The following is a 21579-nucleotide window of genomic DNA, read 5'->3' as shown; positions in this document are numbered from 1 at the left end:
ACAATAGAGAAGAGTCTGAAGTTACAATAGAGACAGAGTATTGTGTTATTGTGGAGACAGAGTCTGAAGTTACAATAGAGAAGAGTCTGAAGTTACAATAGAGACAGAGTCTGAAGTTACAATAGAGACAGAGTCTGGAGTTACAATATAGACAGAGTATTGTGTTACTGTGGAGACAAAAGAGTCTGGAGTTACAATAGAGACAGAGTCTGGAGTTACAATATAGACAGAGTATTGTGTTACTGTGGAGACAAAAGAGTCTGGAGTTACAATAGAGACAGAGTCTGGAGTTACAATAGAGACAGAGTCTGAAGTTACAATATAGGCAGAGTCTTGTGTTACTGTGGAGACAGAGTCTGGAGTAACAATATAGACAGAGTCTTGTGTTACTGTGGAGACAGAGTCTGAAGTTACAATAGAGACAGAGTCTGGAGTTACAATAGAGACAGAGTATTGTGTTACTGTAGAGACAGAGTCTTGTGTTACTGTGGAGACAGAGTCTGGAGTTACACTAGAGACAGAGTCTGGATTTACTGTGGAGACAGAGTCTTGTGTTACTGTGGAGGCAGAGTCTGGAGTTACTGTGGAGACAGAGTATTGTGTTACTATAGAGACAGAGTCTTGTATTACTGTTGAGACAGAGTCTTGCGTTACTGTGGAGACAGAGTCTGAAGTTACAATAGAGACAGAATCATGTGTTACTGTGGAGACAGAATCTTGTGTTACTGTGGAGACAGAATATTGTGTTGCTGTGGAGACAGAATATTGTGTTGCTGTGGAGACAGTGTCTGGAGTTACTGTGGAGGCAGAGTATTGTGTTACCATAGAGACAGAGTATTGTGTTCCTGTGGAGACAGAGTATTGTGCTACTGTGGAGATAGAGTATTGTGTTACTGCGGAGACAGAGTATTGTGTTACTGTGGAGACAGAGTATTGTGTTACTGTGGAGACAGAGTATTGTGTTACTGTGGAGACAAAAGAGTCTGGAGTTACAATAGAGACAGAGTCTGCAGTTACAATAGAGACAGAGTCTGAAGTTACTGTAGAGACAGAGTCTGGAGTTACAATAGAGACAGAGTCTGGAGTTACAATAGAGACAGTCTTGTGTTACTGTGGAGACAAGAGTCTGGAGTTACTGTAGAGACAGAGTCTGGAGTTACAATAGAGACAGAGTATTGTGTTACTGTGGAGACAAAAGAGTCTGGAGTTACTGTAGAGACAGAGTCTGGAGTTACAATAGAGACAGAGTATTGTGTTACTGTGGAGACAAAAGAGTCTGGAGTTACAATAGAGACAGAGTCTGCAGTTACAATAGAGACAGAGTATTGTGTTATTGTGGAGACAGAGTCTGAAGTTACAATAGAGAAGAGTCTGAAGTTACAATAGAGACAGAGTCTGAAGTTACAATAGAGACAGAGTCTGGAGTTACAATATAGACAGAGTATTGTGTTACTGTGGAGACAAAAGAGTCTGGAGTTACAATAGAGACAGAGTCTGGAGTTACAATATAGACAGAGTATTGTGTTACTGTGGAGACAAAAGAGTCTGGAGTTACAATAGAGACAGAGTCTGGAGTTACAATAGAGACAGAGTCTGAAGTTACAATATAGACAGAGTCTTGTGTTACTGTGGAGACAGAGTCTGGAGTAACAATATAGACAGAGTCTTGTGTTACTGTGGAGACAGAGTCTGGAGTTACAATAGAGACAGAGTCTGGAGTTACAATAGAGACAGAGTATTGTGTTACTGTAGAGACAAGAGTCTTGTGTTACTGTGGAGACAGAGTCTAGAGTTACAATAGAGACAGAGTATTGTGTTACTGTGGAGAAAGAGTATTGTGTTACTGTGGAGACAGAGTCTGGATTTACTGTGGAGACAGAGTCTTGTGTTACTGTGGAGGCAGAGTCTGGAGTTACTGTGGAGACAGAGTATTGTGTTACTATAGAGACAGAGTCTTGTATTACTGTTGAGACAGAGTCTTGCGTTACTGTGGAGACAGAGTCTGAAGTTACAATAGAGACAGAATCATGTGTTACTGTGGAGACAGAATCTTGTGTTACTGTGGAGACAGAATATTGTGTTGCTGTGGAGACAGAATATTGTGTTGCTGTGGAGACAGTGTCTGGAGTTACTGTGGAGGCAGAGTATTGTGTTACCATAGAGACAGAGTATTGTGTTCCTGTGGAGACAGAGTATTGTGCTACTGTGGAGATAGAGTATTGTGTTACTGCGGAGACAGAGTATTGTGTTACTGTGGAGACAGAGTATTGTGTTACTGTGGAGACAGAGTATTGTGTTACTGTGGAGACAAAAGAGTCTGCAGTTACAATAGAGACAGAGTCTGAAGTTACTGTAGAGACAGAGTCTGGAGTTACAATAGAGACAGAGTCTTGTGTTAGTGTGGAGACAATAGTCTGGAGTTACAATAGAGACAGAGTCTGGAGTTACAATAGAGACAGAGTATTGTGTTACTGTGGAGACAGAATATTGTGTTGCTGTGGAGACAGAATATTGTGTTGCTGTGGAGACAGAGTCTTGTGTTACTGTGGAGACAGAGTCTTGTGTTACTGTGGAGACAGAGTCTTGTGTTACTGTGGAGACAGAGTCTTGTGTTACTGTGGAGACAGAGTCTGGAGTTACAATAGAGACAGAGTATTGTGTTACTGTGGAGACAAAAGAGTCTGGAGTTACAATAGAGACAGAGTCTGCAGTTACAATAGAGACAGAGTATTGTGTTACTGTGGAGACAAAAGAGTCTGGAGTTACAATAGAGACAGAGTCTGCAGTTACAATAGAGACAGAGTATTGTGTTATTGTGGAGACAGAGTCTGAAGTTACAATAGAGAAGAGTCTGAAGTTACAATAGAGACAGAGTCTGGAGTTACAATATAGACAGAGTCTGGAGTTACAATAGAGACAGAGTATTGTGTTACTGTGGAGACAAAAGAGTCTGGAGTTACAATAGAGACAGAGTCTGCAGTTACAATAGAGACAGAGTCTGGAGTTACAATAGAGACAGAGTCTGAAGTTACAATATAGACAGAGTCTTGTGTTACTGTGGAGACAGAGTCTGGAGTAACAATATAGACAGAGTCTTGTGTTACTGTGGAGACAGAGTCTGGAGTTACAATAGAGACAGAGTCTGGAGTTACAATAGAGACAGAGTATTGTGTTACTGTAGAGACAGAGTCTTGTGTTACTGTGGAGACAGAGTCTAGAGTTACAATAGAGACAGAGTCTTGTGTTACTGTGGAGAAAGAGTCTTGTGTTACTGTGGAGATAGAGTATTGTGTTACTGTGGAGACAGAGTCTGGAGTTACAATAGAGACAGAGTCTTGTGTTACTAAGGAGACAGAGTCTGGAGTTACAATAGAGACAGAGTCTTGTATTACTGTTGAGACAGAGTCTTGCGTTACTGTGGAGACAGAGTCTGAAGTTACAATAGAGACAGAATCATGTGTTACTGTGGAGACAGAATCTTGTGTTACTGTGGAGACAGAATATTGTGTTGCTGTGGAGACAGAATATTGTGTTGCTGTGGAGACAGTGTCTGGAGTTACTGTGGAGACAGAGTATTGTGCTACTGTGGAGATAGAGTATTGTGTTACTGCGGAGACAGAGTATTGTGTTACTGTGGAGACAGAGTCTGAAGTTACAATAGAGACAGAATCTTGTGTTACTGTGGAGACAGAATATTGTGTTGCTGTGGAGACAGAATATTGTGTTGCTGTGGAGACAGAGTCTGGAGTTACAATAGAGACAGAGTCTGGAGTTACAATAGAGACAGAGTCTGAAGTTACTGTAGAGACAAAATAGTCTGGAGTTACAATAGAGACAGAGTCTGCAGTTACAATAGAGACAGAGTATTGTGTTACTGTGGAGACAAAATAGTCTGGAGTTACAATAGAGACAGAGTATGGAGTTACAATAGAGACAGAGTCTTGTGTTAGTGTGGAGACAAGAGTCTGGAGTTACAATAGAGACAGAGTCTTGTGTTAGTGTGGAGACAAGAGTCTGGAGTTACAATAGAGACAGAGTCTGGAGTTACAATAGAGAATGAGTCTGGAGTTACAATAGAGACAGAGTCTGGAGTTACAATAGAGACAGAGTCTGGAGTTACATTATAGACAGAGTCTTGTGTTACTGTGGAGACAGAGTCTGAAGTTACAATATAGACAGAGTCTTGTGTTACTGTGGAGACAGAGTCTGGAGTTACAATAGAGACAGAGTCTGGAGTTACAATAGAGACGGAGTATTGTGTTACTGTAGAGACAGAGTCTTGTGTTACTGTGGAGACAGAGTCTAGAGTTACAATAGAGACAGAGTTGTGTTACTGTGGAGAAAGAGTCTTGTGTTACTGTGGAGATAGAGTATTGTGTTACTGTGGAGACAGAGTATTGTGCTACTGTGGAGATAGAGTATGGTGTTACTGTGGAGACAGAGTATTGTGTTACTGCGGAGACAGAGTATTGTGTTACTGTGGAGACAGAGTCTGGAGTTACAATAGAGACAGAGTCTTGTGTTACTGTGGAGACAGAGTCTGGAGTTACACTAGAGACAGAGTCTGGATTTACTGTGGAGACAGAGTCTTGTGTTACTGTGGAGGCAGAGTCTGGAGTTACTGTGGAGACAGAGTATTGTGTTACTATAGAGACAGAGTCTTGTATTACTGTTGAGACAGAGTCTTGCGTTACTGTGGAGACAGAGTCTGAAGTTACAATAGAGACAGAATCATGTGTTACTGTGGAGACAGAATCTTGTGTTACCATAGAGACAGAGTATTGTGTTACTGTGGAGATAGAGTATTGTGTTACTGCGGAGACAGAGTATTGTGTTACTGTGGAGACAGAGTATTGTGTTACTGTGGAGACAGAGTATTGTGTTACTGTGGAGACAAAAGAGTCTGGAGTTACAATAGAGACAGAGTCTGCAGTTACAATAGAGACAGAGTCTGAAGTTACTGTAGAGACAGAGTCTGGAGTTACAATAGAGACAGAGTCTTGTGTTAGTGTGGAGACAATAGTCTTGTGTTACTGTGGAGATAGAGTATTGTGTTACTGTGGAGACAGAGTCTGGAGTTACAATAGAGACAGAGTCTTGTGTTACTGTGGAGAAATAGTCTTGTGTTACTGTGGAGATAGAGTATTGTGTTACTGTGGAGACAAGAGTCTGGAGTTACAATAGAGACAGAGTCTTGTGTTAGTGTGGAGACAAGAGTCTGGAGTTACAATAGAGACAGAGTCTGGAGTTACAATAGAGACAGAGTCTGGAGTTACAATAGAGACAGAGTCTTGTGTTACTGTGGAGACAAAAGAGTCTGGAGTTACAATAGAGACAGAGTCTGCAGTTACAATAGAGACAGAGTATTGTGTTACTGTGGAGACAAAAGAGTCTGGAGTTACAATAGAGACAGAGTCTGCAGTTAAAATAGAGACAGAGTATTGTGTTACTGTGGAGACAAAAGAGTCTGGAGTTACAATAGAGACAGAGTCTGCAGTTACAATAGAGACAGAGTATTGTGTTACTGTGGAGACAAAATAGTCTGGAGTTACAATAGAGACAGAGTCTGCAGTTACAATAGAGACAGAGTATTGTGTTATTGTGGAGACAGAGTCTGAAGTTACAATAGAGAAGAGTCTGAAGTTACAATAGAGAGAGTCTGAAGTTACAATAGAGACAGAGTCTGGAGTTACAATATAGACAGAGTATTGTGTTAGTGTGGAGACAGAGTCTGGAGTAACAATATAGACAGAGTCTTGTGTTACTGTGGAGACAGAGTCTGGAGTTACAATAGAGACAGAGTCTGGAGTTACAATAGAGACAGAGTATTGTGTTACCGTAGAGACAGAGTCTTGTGTTACTGTGGAGACAGAGTCTAGAGTTACAATAGAGACAGAGTCTTGTGTTACTGTGGAGAAAGAGTCTTGTGTTACTGTGGAGATAGAGTATTGTGTTACTGTGGAGACAGAGTCTGGAGTTACAATAGAGACAGAGTATTGTGTTACTGTGGAGACAGAGTCTTGTGTTACTGTGGAGACAGAGTCTGAAGTTACAATAGAGACAGAATCATGTGTTACTGTGGAGACAGAATCTTGTGTTACTGTGGAGACAGAATATTGTGTTGCTGTGGAGACAGAATATTGTGTTGCTGTGGAGACAGTGTCTGGAGTTACTGTGGAGGCAGAGTATTGTGTTACCATAGAGACAGAGTATTGTGTTCCTGTGGAGACAGAGTATTGTGCTACTGTGGAGATAGAGTATTGTGTTACTGCGGAGACAGAGTATTGTGTTACTGTGGAGACAGAGTATTGTGTTACTGTGGAGACAGAGTATTGTGTTACTGTGGAGACAAAAGAGTCTGGAGTTACAATAGAGACAGAGTCTGCAGTTACAATAGAGACAGAGTCTGAAGTTACTGTAGAGACAGAGTCTGGAGTTACAATAGAGACAGAGTCTTGTGTTAGTGTGGAGACAATAGTCTGGAGTTACAATAGAGACAGAGTCTGGAGTTACAATAGAGACAGAGTATTGTGTTACTGTGGAGACAGAATATTGTGTTGCTGTGGAGACAGAATATTGTGTTGCTGTGGAGACAGAGTCTTGTGTTACTGTGGAGACAGAGTCTTGTGTTACTGTGGAGACAGAGTCTTGCGTTACTGTGGAGACAGAGTCTTGTGTTACTGTGGAGACAGAGTCTGGAGTTACAATATAGACAGAGTATTGTGTTACTGTGGAGACAGAGTCTGGAGTTACAATAGAGACAGAGTCTGCAGTTACAATAGAGACAGAGTCTGGAGTTACAATAGAGACAGAGTCTGAAGTTACAATATAGACAGAGTCTTGTGTTACTGTGGAGACAGAGTCTGGAGTAACAATATAGACAGAGTCTTGTGTTACTGTGGAGACAGAGTCTGGAGTTACAATAGAGACAGAGTATTGTGTTACTGTGGAGACAAAAGAGTCTGGAGTTACAATAGAGACAGAGTCTGCTGTTACAATAGAGACAGAGTCTTGTGTTACTGTGGAGACAGAGTCTTGTGTTACTGTGGAGACAAAAGAGTCTGGAGTTACAATAGAGACAGAGTCTGCAGTTACAATAGAGACAGAGTATTGTGTTATTGTGGAGACAGAGTCTGAAGTTACAATAGAGAAGAGTCTGAAGTTACAATAGAGACAGAGTCTGAAGTTACAATAGAGACAGAGTCTGGAGTTACAATATAGACAGAGTCTTGTGTTAGTGTGGAGACAAGAGTCTGGAGTTACAATAGAGACAGAGTATTGTGTTACTGTGGAGACAAAAGAGTCTGGAGTTACAATAGAGACAGAGTCTGCAGTTACAATAGAGACAGAGTCTGGATTTACAATAGAGACAGAGTCTGAAGTTACAATATAGACAGAGTCTTGTGTTACTGTGGAGACAGAGTCTGGAGTTACAATAGAGACAGAGTCTGGAGTTACAATAGAGACGGAGTATTGTGTTACTGTAGAGACAGAGTCTTGTGTTACTGTGGAGACAGAGTCTAGAGTTACAATAGAGACAGAGTTGTGTTACTGTGGAGAAAGAGTCTTGTGTTACTGTGGAGAAAGAGTATTGTGTTCCTGTGGAGACAGAGTATTGTGCTACTGTGGAGATAGAGTATGGTGTTACTGTGGAGACAGAGTATTGTGTTACTGCGGAGACAGAGTCTTGTGTTACTGTGGAGACAGAGTCTGGAGTTACAATAGAGACAGAGTCTGGAGTTACAATAGAGACAGAGTATTGTGTTACTGTAGAGACAGAGTCTTGTGTTACTGTGGAGGCAGAGTCTGGAGTTACTGTGGAGACAGAGTATTGTGTTACTATAGAGACAGAGTCTTGTATTACTGTTGAGACAGAGTCTTGCGTTACTGTGGAGACAGAGTCTGAAGTTACAATAGAGACAGAATCATGTGTTACTGTGGAGACAGAATCTTGTGTTACTGTGGAGACAGAATATTGTGTTGCTGTGGAGACAGAATATTGTGTTGCTGTGGAGACAGTGTCTGGAGTTACTGTGGAGGCAGAGTATTGTGTTACCATAGAGACAGAGTATTGTGCTACTGTGGAGATAGAGTATTGTGTTACTGCGGAGACAGAGTATTGTGTTACTGTGGAGACAGAGTATTGTGTTACTGTGGAGACAGAGTATTGTGTTACTGTGGAGACAAAAGAGTCTGGAGTTACAATAGAGACAGAGTCTGCAGTTACAATAGAGACAGAGTCTGAAGTTACTGTAGAGACAGAGTCTAGAGTTACAATAGAGACAGAGTCTTGTGTTACTGTGGAGAAAGAGTATTGTGTTACTGTGGAGACAGAGTCTGGAGTTACAATAGAGACAGAGTCTGGATTTACTGTGGAGATAGAGTATTGTGTTACTGTGGAGGCAGAGTCTGGAGTTACTGTGGAGACAGAGTATTGTTTTACTATAGAGACAGAGTCTTGTATTACTGTTGAGACAGAGTCTTGCGTTACTGTGGAGACAGAGTCTGAAGTTACAATAGAGACAGAATCTTGTGTTACTGTGGAGACAGAATATTGTGTTGCTGTGGAGACAGAATATTGTGTTGCTGTGGAGACAGAGTCTGGAGTTACAATAGAGACAGAGTCTGGAGTTACAATAGAGACAGAGTCTGCAGTTACAATAGAGACAGAGTATTGTGTTACTGTGGAGACAAAAGAGTCTGGAGTTACAATAGAGACAGAGTCTGGAGTTACAATAGAGACAGAGTCTTGTGTTACTGTGGAGACAGAGTCTGGAGTAACAATATAGACAGAGTCTTGTGTTAGTGTGGAGACAGAGTCTGGAGTTACAATAGAGACAGAGTCTGGAGTTACAATAGAGACAGAGTCTGGAGTTACAATAGAGACAGAGTCTTGTGTTACTGTGGAGACAAGAGTCTGGAGTTACTGTAGAGACAGAGTCTGGAGTTACAATAGAGACAGAGTATTGTGTTACTGTGGAGACAAAAGAGTCTGGAGTTACAATAGAGACAGAGTCTGCAGTTACAATAGAGACAGAGTATTGTGTTACTGTGGAGACAGAGTCTGAAGTTACAATAGAGACAGAGTCTGCAGTTACAATAGAGACAGAGTCTGGATTTACAATAGAGACAGAGTCTGAAGTTACAATATAGACAGAGTCTTGTGTTACTGTGGAGACAAAATAGTCTGGAGTTACAATAGAGACAGAGTCTGCAGTTACAATAGAGACAGAGTATTGTGTTATTGTGGAGACAGAGTCTGAAGTTACAATAGAGAAGAGTCTGAAGTTACAATAGAGAGAGTCTGAAGTTACAATAGAGACAGAGTCTGGAGTTACAATATAGACAGAGTCTTGTGTTAGTGTGGAGACAAGAGTCTGGAGTTACAATAGAGACAGAGTCTGCAGTTACAATAGAGACAGAGTATTGTGTTACTGTGGAGACAAAAGAGTCTGGACTTACAATAGAGACAGAGTCTGCAGTTACAATAGAGACAGAGTCTGGAGTTACAATAGAGACAGAGTCTGAAGTTACAATATAGACAGAGTCTTGTGTTACTGTGGAGACAGAGTCTGGAGTAACAATATAGACAGAGTCTTGTGTTACTGTGGAGACAGAGTCTTGTGTTACTGTGGAGACAGAGTCTGGAGTTACAATAGAGACAGAGTATTGTGTTACCGTAGAGACAGAGTCTTGTGTTACTGTGGAGACAGAGTCTAGAGTTACAATAGAGACAGAGTCTTGTGTTACTGTGGAGACAAAAGAGTCTGGAGTTACAATAGAGACAGAGTCTGCAGTTACAATAGAGACAGAGTATTGTGTTATTGTGGAGACAAAAGAGTCTGAAGTTACAATAGAGACAGAGTCTGGAGTTACAATATAGACAGAGTCTTGTGTTAGTGTGGAGACAAGAGTCTGGAGTTACAATAGAGACAGAGTCTGGAGTTACAATAGAGACAGAGTATTGTGTTACTGTGGAGAAAGAGTCTTGTGTTACTGTGGAGATAGAGTATTGTGTTACTGTGGAGACAGAGTCTTGAGTTACAATAGAGACAGAGTCTTGTGTTACTGTGGAGAAAGAGTCTTGTGTTACTGTGGAGATAGAGTATTGTGTTACTGTGGAGACAGAGTCTGGAGTTACAATAGAGACAGAGTCTTGTGTTACTGTGGAGACAGAGTCTGGAGTTACAATAGAGACAGAGTCTGGATTTACTGTGGAGACAGTCTTGTGTTACTGTGGAGACAGAGTCTTGTGTTACTGTGGAGACAGAGTCTTGTGTTACTGTGGAGACAGAGTCTTGTGTTACTGTGGAGACAGAGTCTTGTGTTACTGTGGAGACAGAGTCTTGTGTTACTGTGGAGACAGAGTCTTGTGTTACTGTGGAGACAGAGTCTTGTGTTACTGTGGAGACAGAGTCTTGTGTTACTGTGGAGACAGAGTATTGTGTTACTGTGGAGACAGAGTCTTGTGTTACTGTGGAGACAGAGTCTTGTGTTACTGTGGAGACAGAGTCTTGTGTTACTGTGGAGACAGAGTCTTGTGTTACTGTGGAGACAGAGTCTGGAGTTACAATAGAGACAGAGTATTGTGTTACTGTGGAGACAAAAGAGTCTGGAGTTACAATAGAGACAGAGTCTGCAGTTACAATAGAGACAGAGTATTGTGTTACTGTGGAGACAAAAGAGTCTGGAGTTACAATAGAGACAGAGTATTGTGTTACCGTAGAGACAGAGTCTTGTGTTACTGTGGAGACAGAGTCTAGAGTTACAATAGAGACAGAGTCTTGTGTTACTGTGGAGACAAAAGAGTCTGGAGTTACAATAGAGACAGAGTCTGCAGTTACAATAGAGACAGAGTATTGTGTTATTGTGGAGACAAAAGAGTCTGAAGTTACAATAGAGACCGAGTCTGGAGTTACAATATAGACAGAGTCTTGTGTTAGTGTGGAGACAAGAGTCTGGAGTTACAATAGAGACAGAGTCTGGAGTTACAATAGAGACAGAGTATTGTGTTACCGTAGAGACAGAGTCTTGTGTTACTGTGGAGACAGAGTCTAGAGTTACAATAGAGACAGAGTCTTGTGTTACTGTGGAGACAGAGTCTTGTGTTACTGTGGAGACAGAGTCTTGTGTTACTGTGGAGACAGAGTCTTGTGTTACTGTGGAGACAGAGTCTTGTGTTACTGTGGAGACAGAGTCTTGTGTTACTGTGGAGACAGAGTCTTGTGTTACTGTGGAGACAGAGTCTTGTGTTACTGTGGAGACAGAGTCTTGTGTTACTGTGGAGACAGAGTCTGGAGTTACAATAGAGACAGAGTATTGTGTTACTGTGGAGACAAAAGAGTCTGGAGTTACAATAGAGACAGAGTCTGCAGTTACAATAGAGACAGAGTATTGTGTTACTGTGGAGACAAAAGAGTCTGGAGTTACAATAGAGACAGAGTATTGTGTTACCGTAGAGACAGAGTCTTGTGTTACTGTGGAGACAGAGTCTAGAGTTACAATAGAGACAGAGTCTTGTGTTACTGTGGAGACAAAAGAGTCTGGAGTTACAATAGAGACAGAGTCTGCAGTTACAATAGAGACAGAGTATTGTGTTATTGTGGAGACAAAAGAGTCTGAAGTTACAATAGAGACAGAGTCTGGAGTTACAATATAGACAGAGTCTTGTGTTAGTGTGGAGACAAGAGTCTGGAGTTACAATAGAGACAGAGTCTGGAGTTACAATAGAGACAGAGTATTGTGTTACCGTAGAGACAGAGTCTTGTGTTACTGTGGAGAAAGAGTCTTGTGTTACTGTGGAGACAGAGTCTTGTGTTACTGTGGAGACAGAGTCTAGAGTTACAATAGAGACAGAGTCTTGTGTTACTGTGGAGAAAGAGTCTTGTGTTACTGTGGAGATAGAGTATTGTGTTACTGTGGAGACAGAGTCTGGAGTTACAATAGAGACAGAGTCTTGTGTTACTAAGGAGACAGAGTCTGGAGTTACAATAGAGACAGAGTCTGGATTTACTGTGGAGACAGAGTCTTGTGTTACTGTGGAGGCAGAGTCTGGAGTTACTGTGGAGACAGAGTATTGTGTTACTATAGAGACAGAGTCTTGTATTACTGTTGAGACAGAGTCTTGTGTTACTGTGGAGACAGAGTATTGTGTTACTGTGGAGACAGAGTATTGTGTTACTGTGGAGACAGAGTCTTGTGTTACTGTGGAGACAGAGTCTTGTGTTACTGTGGAGACAGTCTTGTGTTACTGTGGAGACAGAGTCTTGTGTTACTGTGGAGACAGAGTCTTGTGTTACTGTGGAGACAGAGTCTTGTGTTACTGTGGAGACAGAGTCTTGTGTTACTGTGGAGACAGAGTATTGTGTTACTGTGGAGACAGAGTCTTGTGTTACTGTGGAGACAGAGTCTTGTGTTACTGTGGAGACAGTCTTGTGTTACTGTGGAGATAGAGTATTATGTAACAGGGTTGTTTTCTTGGAGGAGGCAGACTTGAGGAAATTACTGTTGCCCAGTGGAAGCATCCTGCACTTTCAACAGGTGGACCCCCCACCCTCAGTGTTAATTAGCTGATAGTTCCCCCACCCCCAGTGTTAACTAGCTGATAGTTCCCCCACCCCCAGTGTTAACTAGCTGATAGTCCCCCACCCCCAGTGTTAATTAGCTGATAACCCCCCACCCCCAGTGTTAACTAGCTGATAGCCCCCCACCCCCAGTGTTAACTAGCTGATAGCCCCCACCCCCAGTGTTAACTAGCTGATAGCCCCCACCCCCAGTGTTAACTAGCTGATAGCCCCCACCCCCAGTGTTAACTAGCTGATAGCCCCCACCCCCAGTGTTAACTAGCTGATAGCCCCCCCACCCCCAGCGTTAATGGAGTCTTGTGTTAACTAGCTGATAGCCCCCAGTGTTAACTAGCTGATAGCCCCCAGTGTTAAGTAGCTGATAACCCCCAGTGTTAAGTAGCTGATACCCCCATCCCACTCACAGTGTTAACAAGCTGATAGCCCCAAGTGTTAACTAGCTGATAGCCCCAAGTGTTAACTATCTGATAGCCCGAAGTGTTAACTAGCTGATAGCCCCAAGTGTTAACTAGCTGATAGCCCCAAGTGTTAACTATCTGATAGCCCCAAGTGTTAACTATCTGATAGCCGCAAGTGTTAACTAGCTGATAGCCCCAAGTGTTAACTATCTGATAGCCCCAAGTGTTAACTATCTGATAGCCCCAAGTGTTAACTAGCTGATAGCCCCAAGTGTTAACTATCTGATAGCCCCAAGTGTTAACTAACTGATAGCCCCAAGTGTTAACTAGCTGATAGCCCCAAGTGTTAACTAGCTGATAGCCCCAAGTGTTAACTAGCTGATAGCCCCAAGTGTTAACTATCTGATAGCCCCAAGTGTTAACTAACTGATAGCCCCAAGTGTTAACTAACTGATACCCCCACCCCACCCCAGTGTTAACTATTAACTAGCTGATAGCCCCCATGTTAACTAGCTGATACCCCCACCCCACCCCCAGTGTTAACTAGCTGATAGCCCCCTAGTGTTAACTAGCTGATAACCCCCAGTTTAACTAGCTCATAGCCCCCAGTGGGGTGGAGAGGGGTTGAGGGGGTGGAGAGGGTTGAGGGGGTCGAGAGAGGTTGAGGGGGTGGAGAGGGGCGGAGAGGGGTTGAGGGTGGTGGAGAGGGGGTGGAGGGGGGTTGAGGGATGGAGGGGGTTGAGGGGGTGAAGGGGGTGGAGACAGGTTGAGGGGGTGGAGAGGGGTGGAGGGGGTTGAGGGGGTGAAGGGGGTGGAGACAGGTTGAGGGGTGGAGAGGGGTGGAGGGGGGTTGAGGGGGTGAAGGGGGTGGAGACAGGTTGAGGGGGAGGGTGAGAGAAATGTCAGGATGTGGGAAACGTGACTCCAGTCCATCTGCTCACATTCTGTTACTACAGGATATAGACACTCAGACTGGACTGAATTGGACCCCTAGGTCATGCTACACCTCCTCTCCTCTCCCCTCGCCCGACCGGGTCACTTTCACGGCTGCAGAGAGAGAGAGTGGCCCCCTGGGTATTGTTCCCTGCTGAAAGGTGGGCCGGACAGATTAAAGATCCAGACAGAGTGCAAAATCCTTCCAGGAAAAAAACACACTCCAGTGTGTGTGACAGAGTGTGTGACAGAGTGTGTGACAGAGTGTGTGTGTGTGGGATGGACTCTACGTTCGAAATGCTGGGCCAGATCGGGACGGATGGAGGGAGGGGCGAGGGAACACAGAGTATTTTTAGCATAATTACCTTTGTGGCTCAGGGCCGGGCGTTTGTGTGGAGATGAGAGCAGGACGTAAACATAGAGAGCAAACAGAAGTGAAGTGTGTGTGTGTTCTGCCTCAGTGTGTGTGTGTTCTGCCTCAGTGTGTGTGTGTTCTGCCTCAGTGTGTGTGTGTTCTGCCTCAGTGTGTGTGTGTTCTGCCTCAGTGTGTGTGTGTTCTGCCTCAGTGTGTGTGTGTTCTGCCTCAGTGTGTGTGTGTTCTACCTCAGTGTGTGTGTGTGTTCTGCCTCAGCGTGTGTGTGTGTTCTGCCTCAGCGTGTGTGTGTTCTGCCTCAGTGTGTGTGTGTTCTGCCTCAGTGTGTGTGTGTTCTACCTCAGTGTGTGTGTGTGTTCTGCCTCAGCGTGTGTGTGTTCTGCCTCAGTGTGTGTGTGTGTTCTGCCTCTGTGTGTGTGTGTTCTGCCTCTGTGTGTGTGTGTTCTGCCTCTGTGTGTGTGTGTTCTGCCTCAGTGTGTGTGTGTGTTCTGCCGCACTTCGTTTCGGACTCCAAGGCACATCCTGAAGGGAGAGCCAGGGACGAGAGGAAAGTGAGAGATTACTGAGTGGTTTGTTTATTTTTTTTGTTGCACTTTTACCATTTCCTGAAACACTCCTCGGAAAGACAATGAATTAATAAACTGCCAGCAGCCCACTCACCCTACCTGAATGTTTTTGAATTGTATTGATCAAACTGTTCAATCTCTTCCACAGAAGAGGCTATCTACGTACAATAATACTCTCAAAAGATTTGCCTGAGGGGCATCCCTTGCCTTGCTAGCGCCAGTCAGTCCTGCCCATTACTACTGGCACCTCAGCTTCCTCTGGCCAGGATACCAGCTGGTTAAGGAATCAGGAGGAGGTTGGCAGCCAGACCGCCTTAGGAGAGGAGGGGTCTGTGAGTAGGGGGAAGGGTTGGCGGAGACAGGGGGCACTCCAGACCCCATGTCCTGTCTCCGGGGGTAACAACAGTGCCAACAGGACGACAGAGGAAACCGCAGGCGCCGCTCACTCAGAACACAGCGGTAAAAAAGGGGCAACTCTGAGACGTTGCAGCACAAACACACACACACACACACACACACACACCACACACACACACACACACACACACACACACACACACACACAAGCATATACAAATTGCACTTCATTGCACTTATCTACACTCTCACACTCACTCACCACTCAGGCACCAACACTCACAAACACATCCTCACACTTTCACACACATCCGCAAACTGACACAAACAAACGGACACGCACACTCCAAGGCAGAACGGTTGCCAAGATAAGAACAATGATCTGTCCTAGGAGAAACAAGCGCCCTGTGACTTGTGTACAGATGGGAGTGTTGATGGAGAAACAGAGAGAAGTGTATTGTTCTAAGAGGTAGTCAGGAGTGCCAGTAGTGGAAATAGCGAGGTACCTGACAAACACTATATTGTTGCCTTTCCTTGTTTGACAAGACACTGACTAGCTGTCTGAAGCAGAATCAGGCAGCCACTAAGTGGATGTGAGAGTTATTGACATTGTGAAGGTGAGGTGGAGAATGTGACCTGATTTTCGCAGCCACAATGCTTTGATCAGTTGGGCCGGGCGACCAGCTCTAGGAAGAGTGTTGGTGGTTCCAAACTTCTTCCATTTAAGAATGATGGAGGCCACTGTGTGCTTGGGGACATTCAATGCTGCAGACATTTTTTGGTAACCTTCCCTAAATCTGTGCCCTGAAACAATCCTGTCTCGTCGCTCTACGAACAATTCCTTCGACCTCATGGCTTGGTATTTGCTCTAACTGAGCTCAATTTCAAGTCTCATAGCAAAGGGTCTGAATCCCCTTTTCTATAATATTTCTAAAAACCTGTTTCTGCTTCGTCATTATGGGGTATTGGTTGTAGATTGATGAGGAAAAACATTTATTTAAATCATTTTAGAACAAGGCTGTAATGTAACAAAATGTGGAAAAGGTCTGAATAGCTTCTGAATGCACTGTAGAGGGGAGCTGTTTTTCTTGCTCTGATGCTTTCTCTAGTAATATAGTTTCAGCAGAGAGGAAAAGGCTAAGCGAGATGGCTCACTCTTGCCAAATTCTGTCCAGTGTAAGCCCAATGTGTTTCTATGGGAATAATATGCAGACCTAAGCTTCTCGCCTGCCTTCCCGCCTTTGGGACAAAGAATCCCATTGTTAGGTCGGAGACATGAGCATCTCGTCATTACATACAGATCTCTGGTTTCAGTCTCTAGCGAATTGGAAAGGAAAGTTGGCGGGTGCACAGTGCACTGTTAGAATGCATTGCCCTAAAGGAAATTGATGTTTTGCCAAAATTATATAATTACTCTTGTCTAAATAAAATAATTCAAAATACTTCACCAGGGAGCATGACTTAAGGCAGTAGAATGGCCTTACTGAAGAGCTCCGTGACTTTCAACGTGGCACCGTCATAGGATGCCACCCTTCCAACAAGTCAGTTTGTCACATTACTGCCCTGCTGGAGCTGCCCCGTTCAACTGCAAGTGCTGTTATTGTGAAGTGGAAACGTCTAGGAGCAACAATGTATCAGCCACAAAGTGGTAGGCCACAGAAGCACACAGAATGGGACCGCCGAGTACTGAAGAAAAATCACTCACTACCGCGTTCCAAACTGCCTCTGGAAGTAACGTCAGCAGAAAAACTGCAGTCGGGAGCTTTATGAAATGGGTTTCCATGGCCGAGCAGCCGCACACAAGCCTAAGATCACCATGAGCAATGCCAAGCGTTGGCTGGAGTGGTGTAAAGCTTGCAGCCATTGGATTCTGGAGCAGTGGAAATGCGTTCTCTGGAGTGATGAATCGCGCTTCACCATCTGACAGTCGGACAGACAAATCTGGGTTTGGCGGATGCCAGGAGAACGCTACCTGCTTTAATGCATAGGGCCAACTGTAAAGTTTGATGGAGGAGGAATAATGGTCTGGGGCTGTTTTTCATGGTTCAGGCTAGGCCCCTTAGTTTTAGTGAAGATAAATCTTAACACTACAGCATACAATGACATTCTAGATGATTCCGTGCTTCCAACGTTGTGGCAACAGTTTGGGCCCTTTCCTGTTTCAGCATGACAATGCCCCCGTGTACAAAGCGAGATCTATACAGAAATAGTTTGTCGCGATCGGTGTGGAAGAACTTGACTGGCCTGCACAGAGCCCTGACCTCAACCCCATAGAACACCTTTTTGGAACGCCAACTGCGAGCCAGGCCTAATCGCCCAACATCAGTGCCCGACCTCACTGATGCTCTTGTGGCTGAATGGAAGCAAGTTCCCGCGACTATGTTCCAACATCAAGTGGAAAGCCTTCCCAGAAGAGTGGAGGCTGTTATGGCAGCAATGTCCATGATGTTAGAAAGCAGGTGTCCACATACTTTTGGTCATATAGTGTATGTGTGAGGATAATGTGTCTTGAGAATCATTTAAAATGTTGAGACAAGAAGAAGAAGAGGAGGAAGGTGTGGCGAAGATATGATGCGTCTTTCTCCAGAACACATGTATATGTAGGAATGTGCTCATTTGGCAAAGTGGTATTTCTGATTGTCTTAACTCACCATGTACACCACTTATTTTTTCTCCAAAAAATTGTGTAACATCCATTGCGAATGATAGTTCCTAAGTATTAGAACAATCTTTCCAACACTCCCGGCCTCGATAATCACCAAGCCTCGGTGTGAAAGAGTAAAATATCATGATCTGATGACCCCATATAGCCAGTGGAAATGTTATTTAAAAAAACAGCGGTCTGTCTAGAGCTCACTGGGTGGGAAACTCTGAGGGCCCAGAATAGGCCAGTTGATACAATGTTGGAGTTCACTAACAATAGCTCAGGTCAAGACAAATAGAAAGGGAGGCAGACAGGTGGAGAAGAGAGATGATTGTGATTGAAAGAAGCAGAATTTATCAGGTTATTTTCTACTGTTTTTATTTGTCAGCTTTACTTAGTTGAGATGGAGGTTACAGGCCTACTGCTACATTGGCCTATAGGCTGTCTCTGAGTTCTATGAGCTCATTTCTTTAGCCGCCAATGGATCACAGTGTATCAATGTGTTCATGTGGCAGAGGCTGCTGCTCTCACCTCACCTCAGTTCAATTTGAACTTTGACATTTTTATCATTTTATTTTAGATTTTTATGATTAATCACGTGACAATGACTGAGAAAATAAAATGTTATTATTGAAATGAAACTGTTCCACAAAAATGTGCATATAAAAGAACGGTAGAAATAGTAGGATAAATTGGAAGCTTCCCCAAACTTGAAACTCACCAGCTGCCTATTGTCTTTACTATTACACCTATTAAAACGAATTGTGAACGCAAGCGGGTCTGCTGTCGGGCCTGGTGTGTGTGTGTGTGTGTGTGTGTCATAGAATCTGATTGGGCACTAGGGTGAAGGGAACTCACCTTGACCAATGAGACAGTGGCGTCAGGGTTGGTGACCCTACAGGGGAAGACCAGAGGCTGGCTCTCCTTCATATACACAACGTCTGGACTGTTATTCTGCTCCCCCACAAATGGCCGCTGTCTGTCTGAAACCACAACACCGAGGTTAGGGATAGGAACACACGAGCATGGACACACACAGACACAAATGTCACAGACACACACAGACATATGTCACAGAAACACACACACCATCATGTGTGCATACTCATGTACGCATGCACGTACGCATGCAAGCGTACCATCATAATCACATACTGTATAGATGGCTATTCAGCAGAAAACAATCAACAATAAGCACACAGATACAAACACACAAACACTCACCCATACTAAATACCGTTCAGAAAACAATCAACAATAAGCACACAGATACAAACACACAAACACTCACCCATACTAAATACCGTTCAGAAAACAATCAACAATAAGCACACAGATACAAACACACAAACACTCACCCATACTAAATACCGTTCAGAAAACAATCAACAATAAGCACACAGATACAAACACACAAACACTCACCCATACTAAATACCGTTCAGAAAACAATCAACAATAAGCACACAGATACAAACACACAAACACTCACCCATACTAAATACCGTTCAGAAAACAGTGATCTGGAGTCAACAATAAACACACACAGATTGTTTAGAGGTAATCAAAATGCCTGTGTTCCTTCCAGATACATTGCGATTCTTTCCCTGTGCTCTAATATCCCTGTGCCATTGAAAGATGTGGGCGGGTGGAGCTCACCTCATTGTTTGTCAGCTACTGTACTGTGCTATTCAAGGAAAGCATAATCTCTGAACATTTGAACAAAAGTACCCCAAGGACTAGTGGCCTGGACCGCAGGGCTTCCTCCTGCTGCTTTGATTTCATATAAAGGAGCTGGTGAGGGGGCAAGAGGGACCGGAGGGTGAGCAGAGTGGGGCAAGAGGGACCGGAGGGTGAGCAGAGTGGGGCAGGAGGGACCGGAGGGTGAGCAGAGTGGGGCAGGAGGGACTGGAGGGTGAGCAGAGTGGGGCAAGAGGGACCGGAGGGTGAGCAGAGTGGGGCAGGAGGGACCGGAGGGTGAGCAGAGTGGGGCAGGAGGGACCGGAGGGTGAGCAGAGTGGGGCAGGAGGGACTGGAGGGTGAGCAGAATGGGGCAAGAGGGACCGGAGGGTGAGCAGAGTGGGGCAGGAGGGACCGGAGGGTGAGCAGAGTGGGGCAGGAGGGACCGGAGGGTGAGCAGAGTGGGGCAAGAGGGACCGGAGGGTGAGCAGAGTGGGGCAAGAGGGACCGGAGGGTGAGCAGAGTGGGGCAAGAGGGACCGGAGGGTGAGCAGAGTGGGGCAAGAGGGACCGGAGGGTGAGCAGAGTGGGGCAAGAGGGACCCGGAGGGTGAGCAGAGTGGGACAGGAGGGACCGGAGGGTGAGCAGAGTGGGGCAGGAGGGACACAGAGGGTGAGCAGAGTGGGGCAGGAGGGACACAGAGGGTGAGCAGAGTGGGGCAGGAGGGACCGGAGGGTGAGCAGAGTGGGACAGGAGGGACCGGAGGGTGAGCAGAGTGGGGCAAGAGTGACCGGAGGGTGAGCAGAGTGGGGCAAGAGGGACCGGAGGGTGAGCAGAGTGGGGCAAGAGGGACCGGAGGGTGAGCAGAGTGGGGCAAGAGGGACCGGAGGGTGAGCAGAGTGGGGCAGGAGGGACCAGAGGGTGAGCAGAGTGGGGCAGGAGGGACCGGAGGGTGAGCAGAGTGGGGCAAGAGGACCGGAGGGTGAGCAGAGTGGGGCAGGAGGGACCGGAGGGTGAGCAGAGTGGGGCAAGAGTGACCGGAGGGTGAGCAGAGTGGGGCAAGAGGGACCGGAGGGTGAGCAGAGTGGGGCAAGAGGGACCGGAGGGTGAGCAGAGTGGGGCAAGAGGGACCGGAGGGTGAGCAGAGTGGGGCAGGAGGGACCAGAGGGTGAGCAGAGTGGGGCAGGAGGGACCGGAGGGTGAGCAGAGTGGGGCAAGAGGACCGGAGGGTGAGCAGAGTGGGGCAGGAGGGACCGGAGGGTGAGCAGAGTGGGGCAAGAGGGACCGGAGGGTGAGCAGAGTGGGGCAAGAGGGACCGGAGGGTGACAGGGCTCTCACTGTGACAGGGCTCTCACTGTGCCTCCTTTGCCCTTGGATGGTCCTGAATCCTGAATGGCCTTCATCCTCTTTCACTTCCCTTACCCTCCCACCTTCCAGTCCCGCCACCTTGTACAGACTGCCCCCCCAATCTCCCCTGCCATAGACTTCCAGCCTCCCTTCCACCTCTACCAGCCCCCTGCGGCTCTTCTCCCGTCCCCCAGCACAGGATGCTGTGAGCAGGGCTGAGGGGAACAGATAAGCCTGGTGCCCTGGGAAACTCTGCCCAAACCTGAGCCTTTCAGCAGCTGGGCTATTCCTGGCCCCGAGGTAGCACGTAAATGAAAGTAAAAAGGTTTTATATATAGACCTGGTAGAGGGAGAGGGAGGCTAAGAAAAGAGACTGGCTAGGGGGGGAAACTGTGCCAGAGTCATTACAAAGGATGTGTTGTTGGGACAAACAGTGTTTAGATATAATTGTCTCTCTGACATTGGTCTGTATTTAGCACCCACTACATCCTGTTTAACCTGAACCTATAAACAATGAGACAGCGCGAGAAAGAGACTGACTGACCACTCCATTAGAGAAAGAGGGGGGAGACTGACTGACCACTCCATTAGAGAAAGAGGGGGAGACTGACTGACCACTCCATTAGAGAAATAGGGGGAGACTGACTGACCACTCCATTAGAGAAAGAGGGGGAGACTGACTGACCACTCCATTAGAG

General features: G+C 45.2%; 1 protein-coding gene across 8 annotated transcripts in view; it reads right to left on the bottom strand.

Moving 5' to 3' along the window:
• LOC112227702 (vascular endothelial growth factor receptor 1-like) overlaps positions 1 to 21579 on the bottom strand; it is a 116574-nt gene that overhangs the window by 84179 nt on the left and 10816 nt on the right. For 5 of the 8 annotated variants that reach the window (XR_006080285.1, XM_042308651.1, XM_042308652.1 and 2 more), the window contains exon 4: positions 18714 to 18838. Coding sequence is in view for 7 of the 8 variants with exons in the window: in XM_042308651.1 (XP_042164585.1) it covers positions 18714 to 18838 (125 nt within the window). In the remaining variant the exon portion in view is untranslated. Of the gene's footprint in view, positions 1 to 18713; positions 18839 to 19347; positions 19477 to 21579 lie in introns of those variants that run through there. The other 3 variants (XM_042308654.1, XM_042308656.1, XM_042308655.1) reach the window with 3 other exon arrangements.

Source organism: Oncorhynchus tshawytscha, linkage group LG29 (assembly GCF_018296145.1).
Source record: "Oncorhynchus tshawytscha isolate Ot180627B linkage group LG29, Otsh_v2.0, whole genome shotgun sequence".
In the NCBI taxonomy this organism is placed as follows: Eukaryota; Metazoa; Chordata; class Actinopteri; order Salmoniformes; family Salmonidae; genus Oncorhynchus; species Oncorhynchus tshawytscha.
The sequence above is the reverse complement of the archived record's forward strand: the minus strand, read 5'-3'. Positions and strand labels throughout refer to the sequence as shown.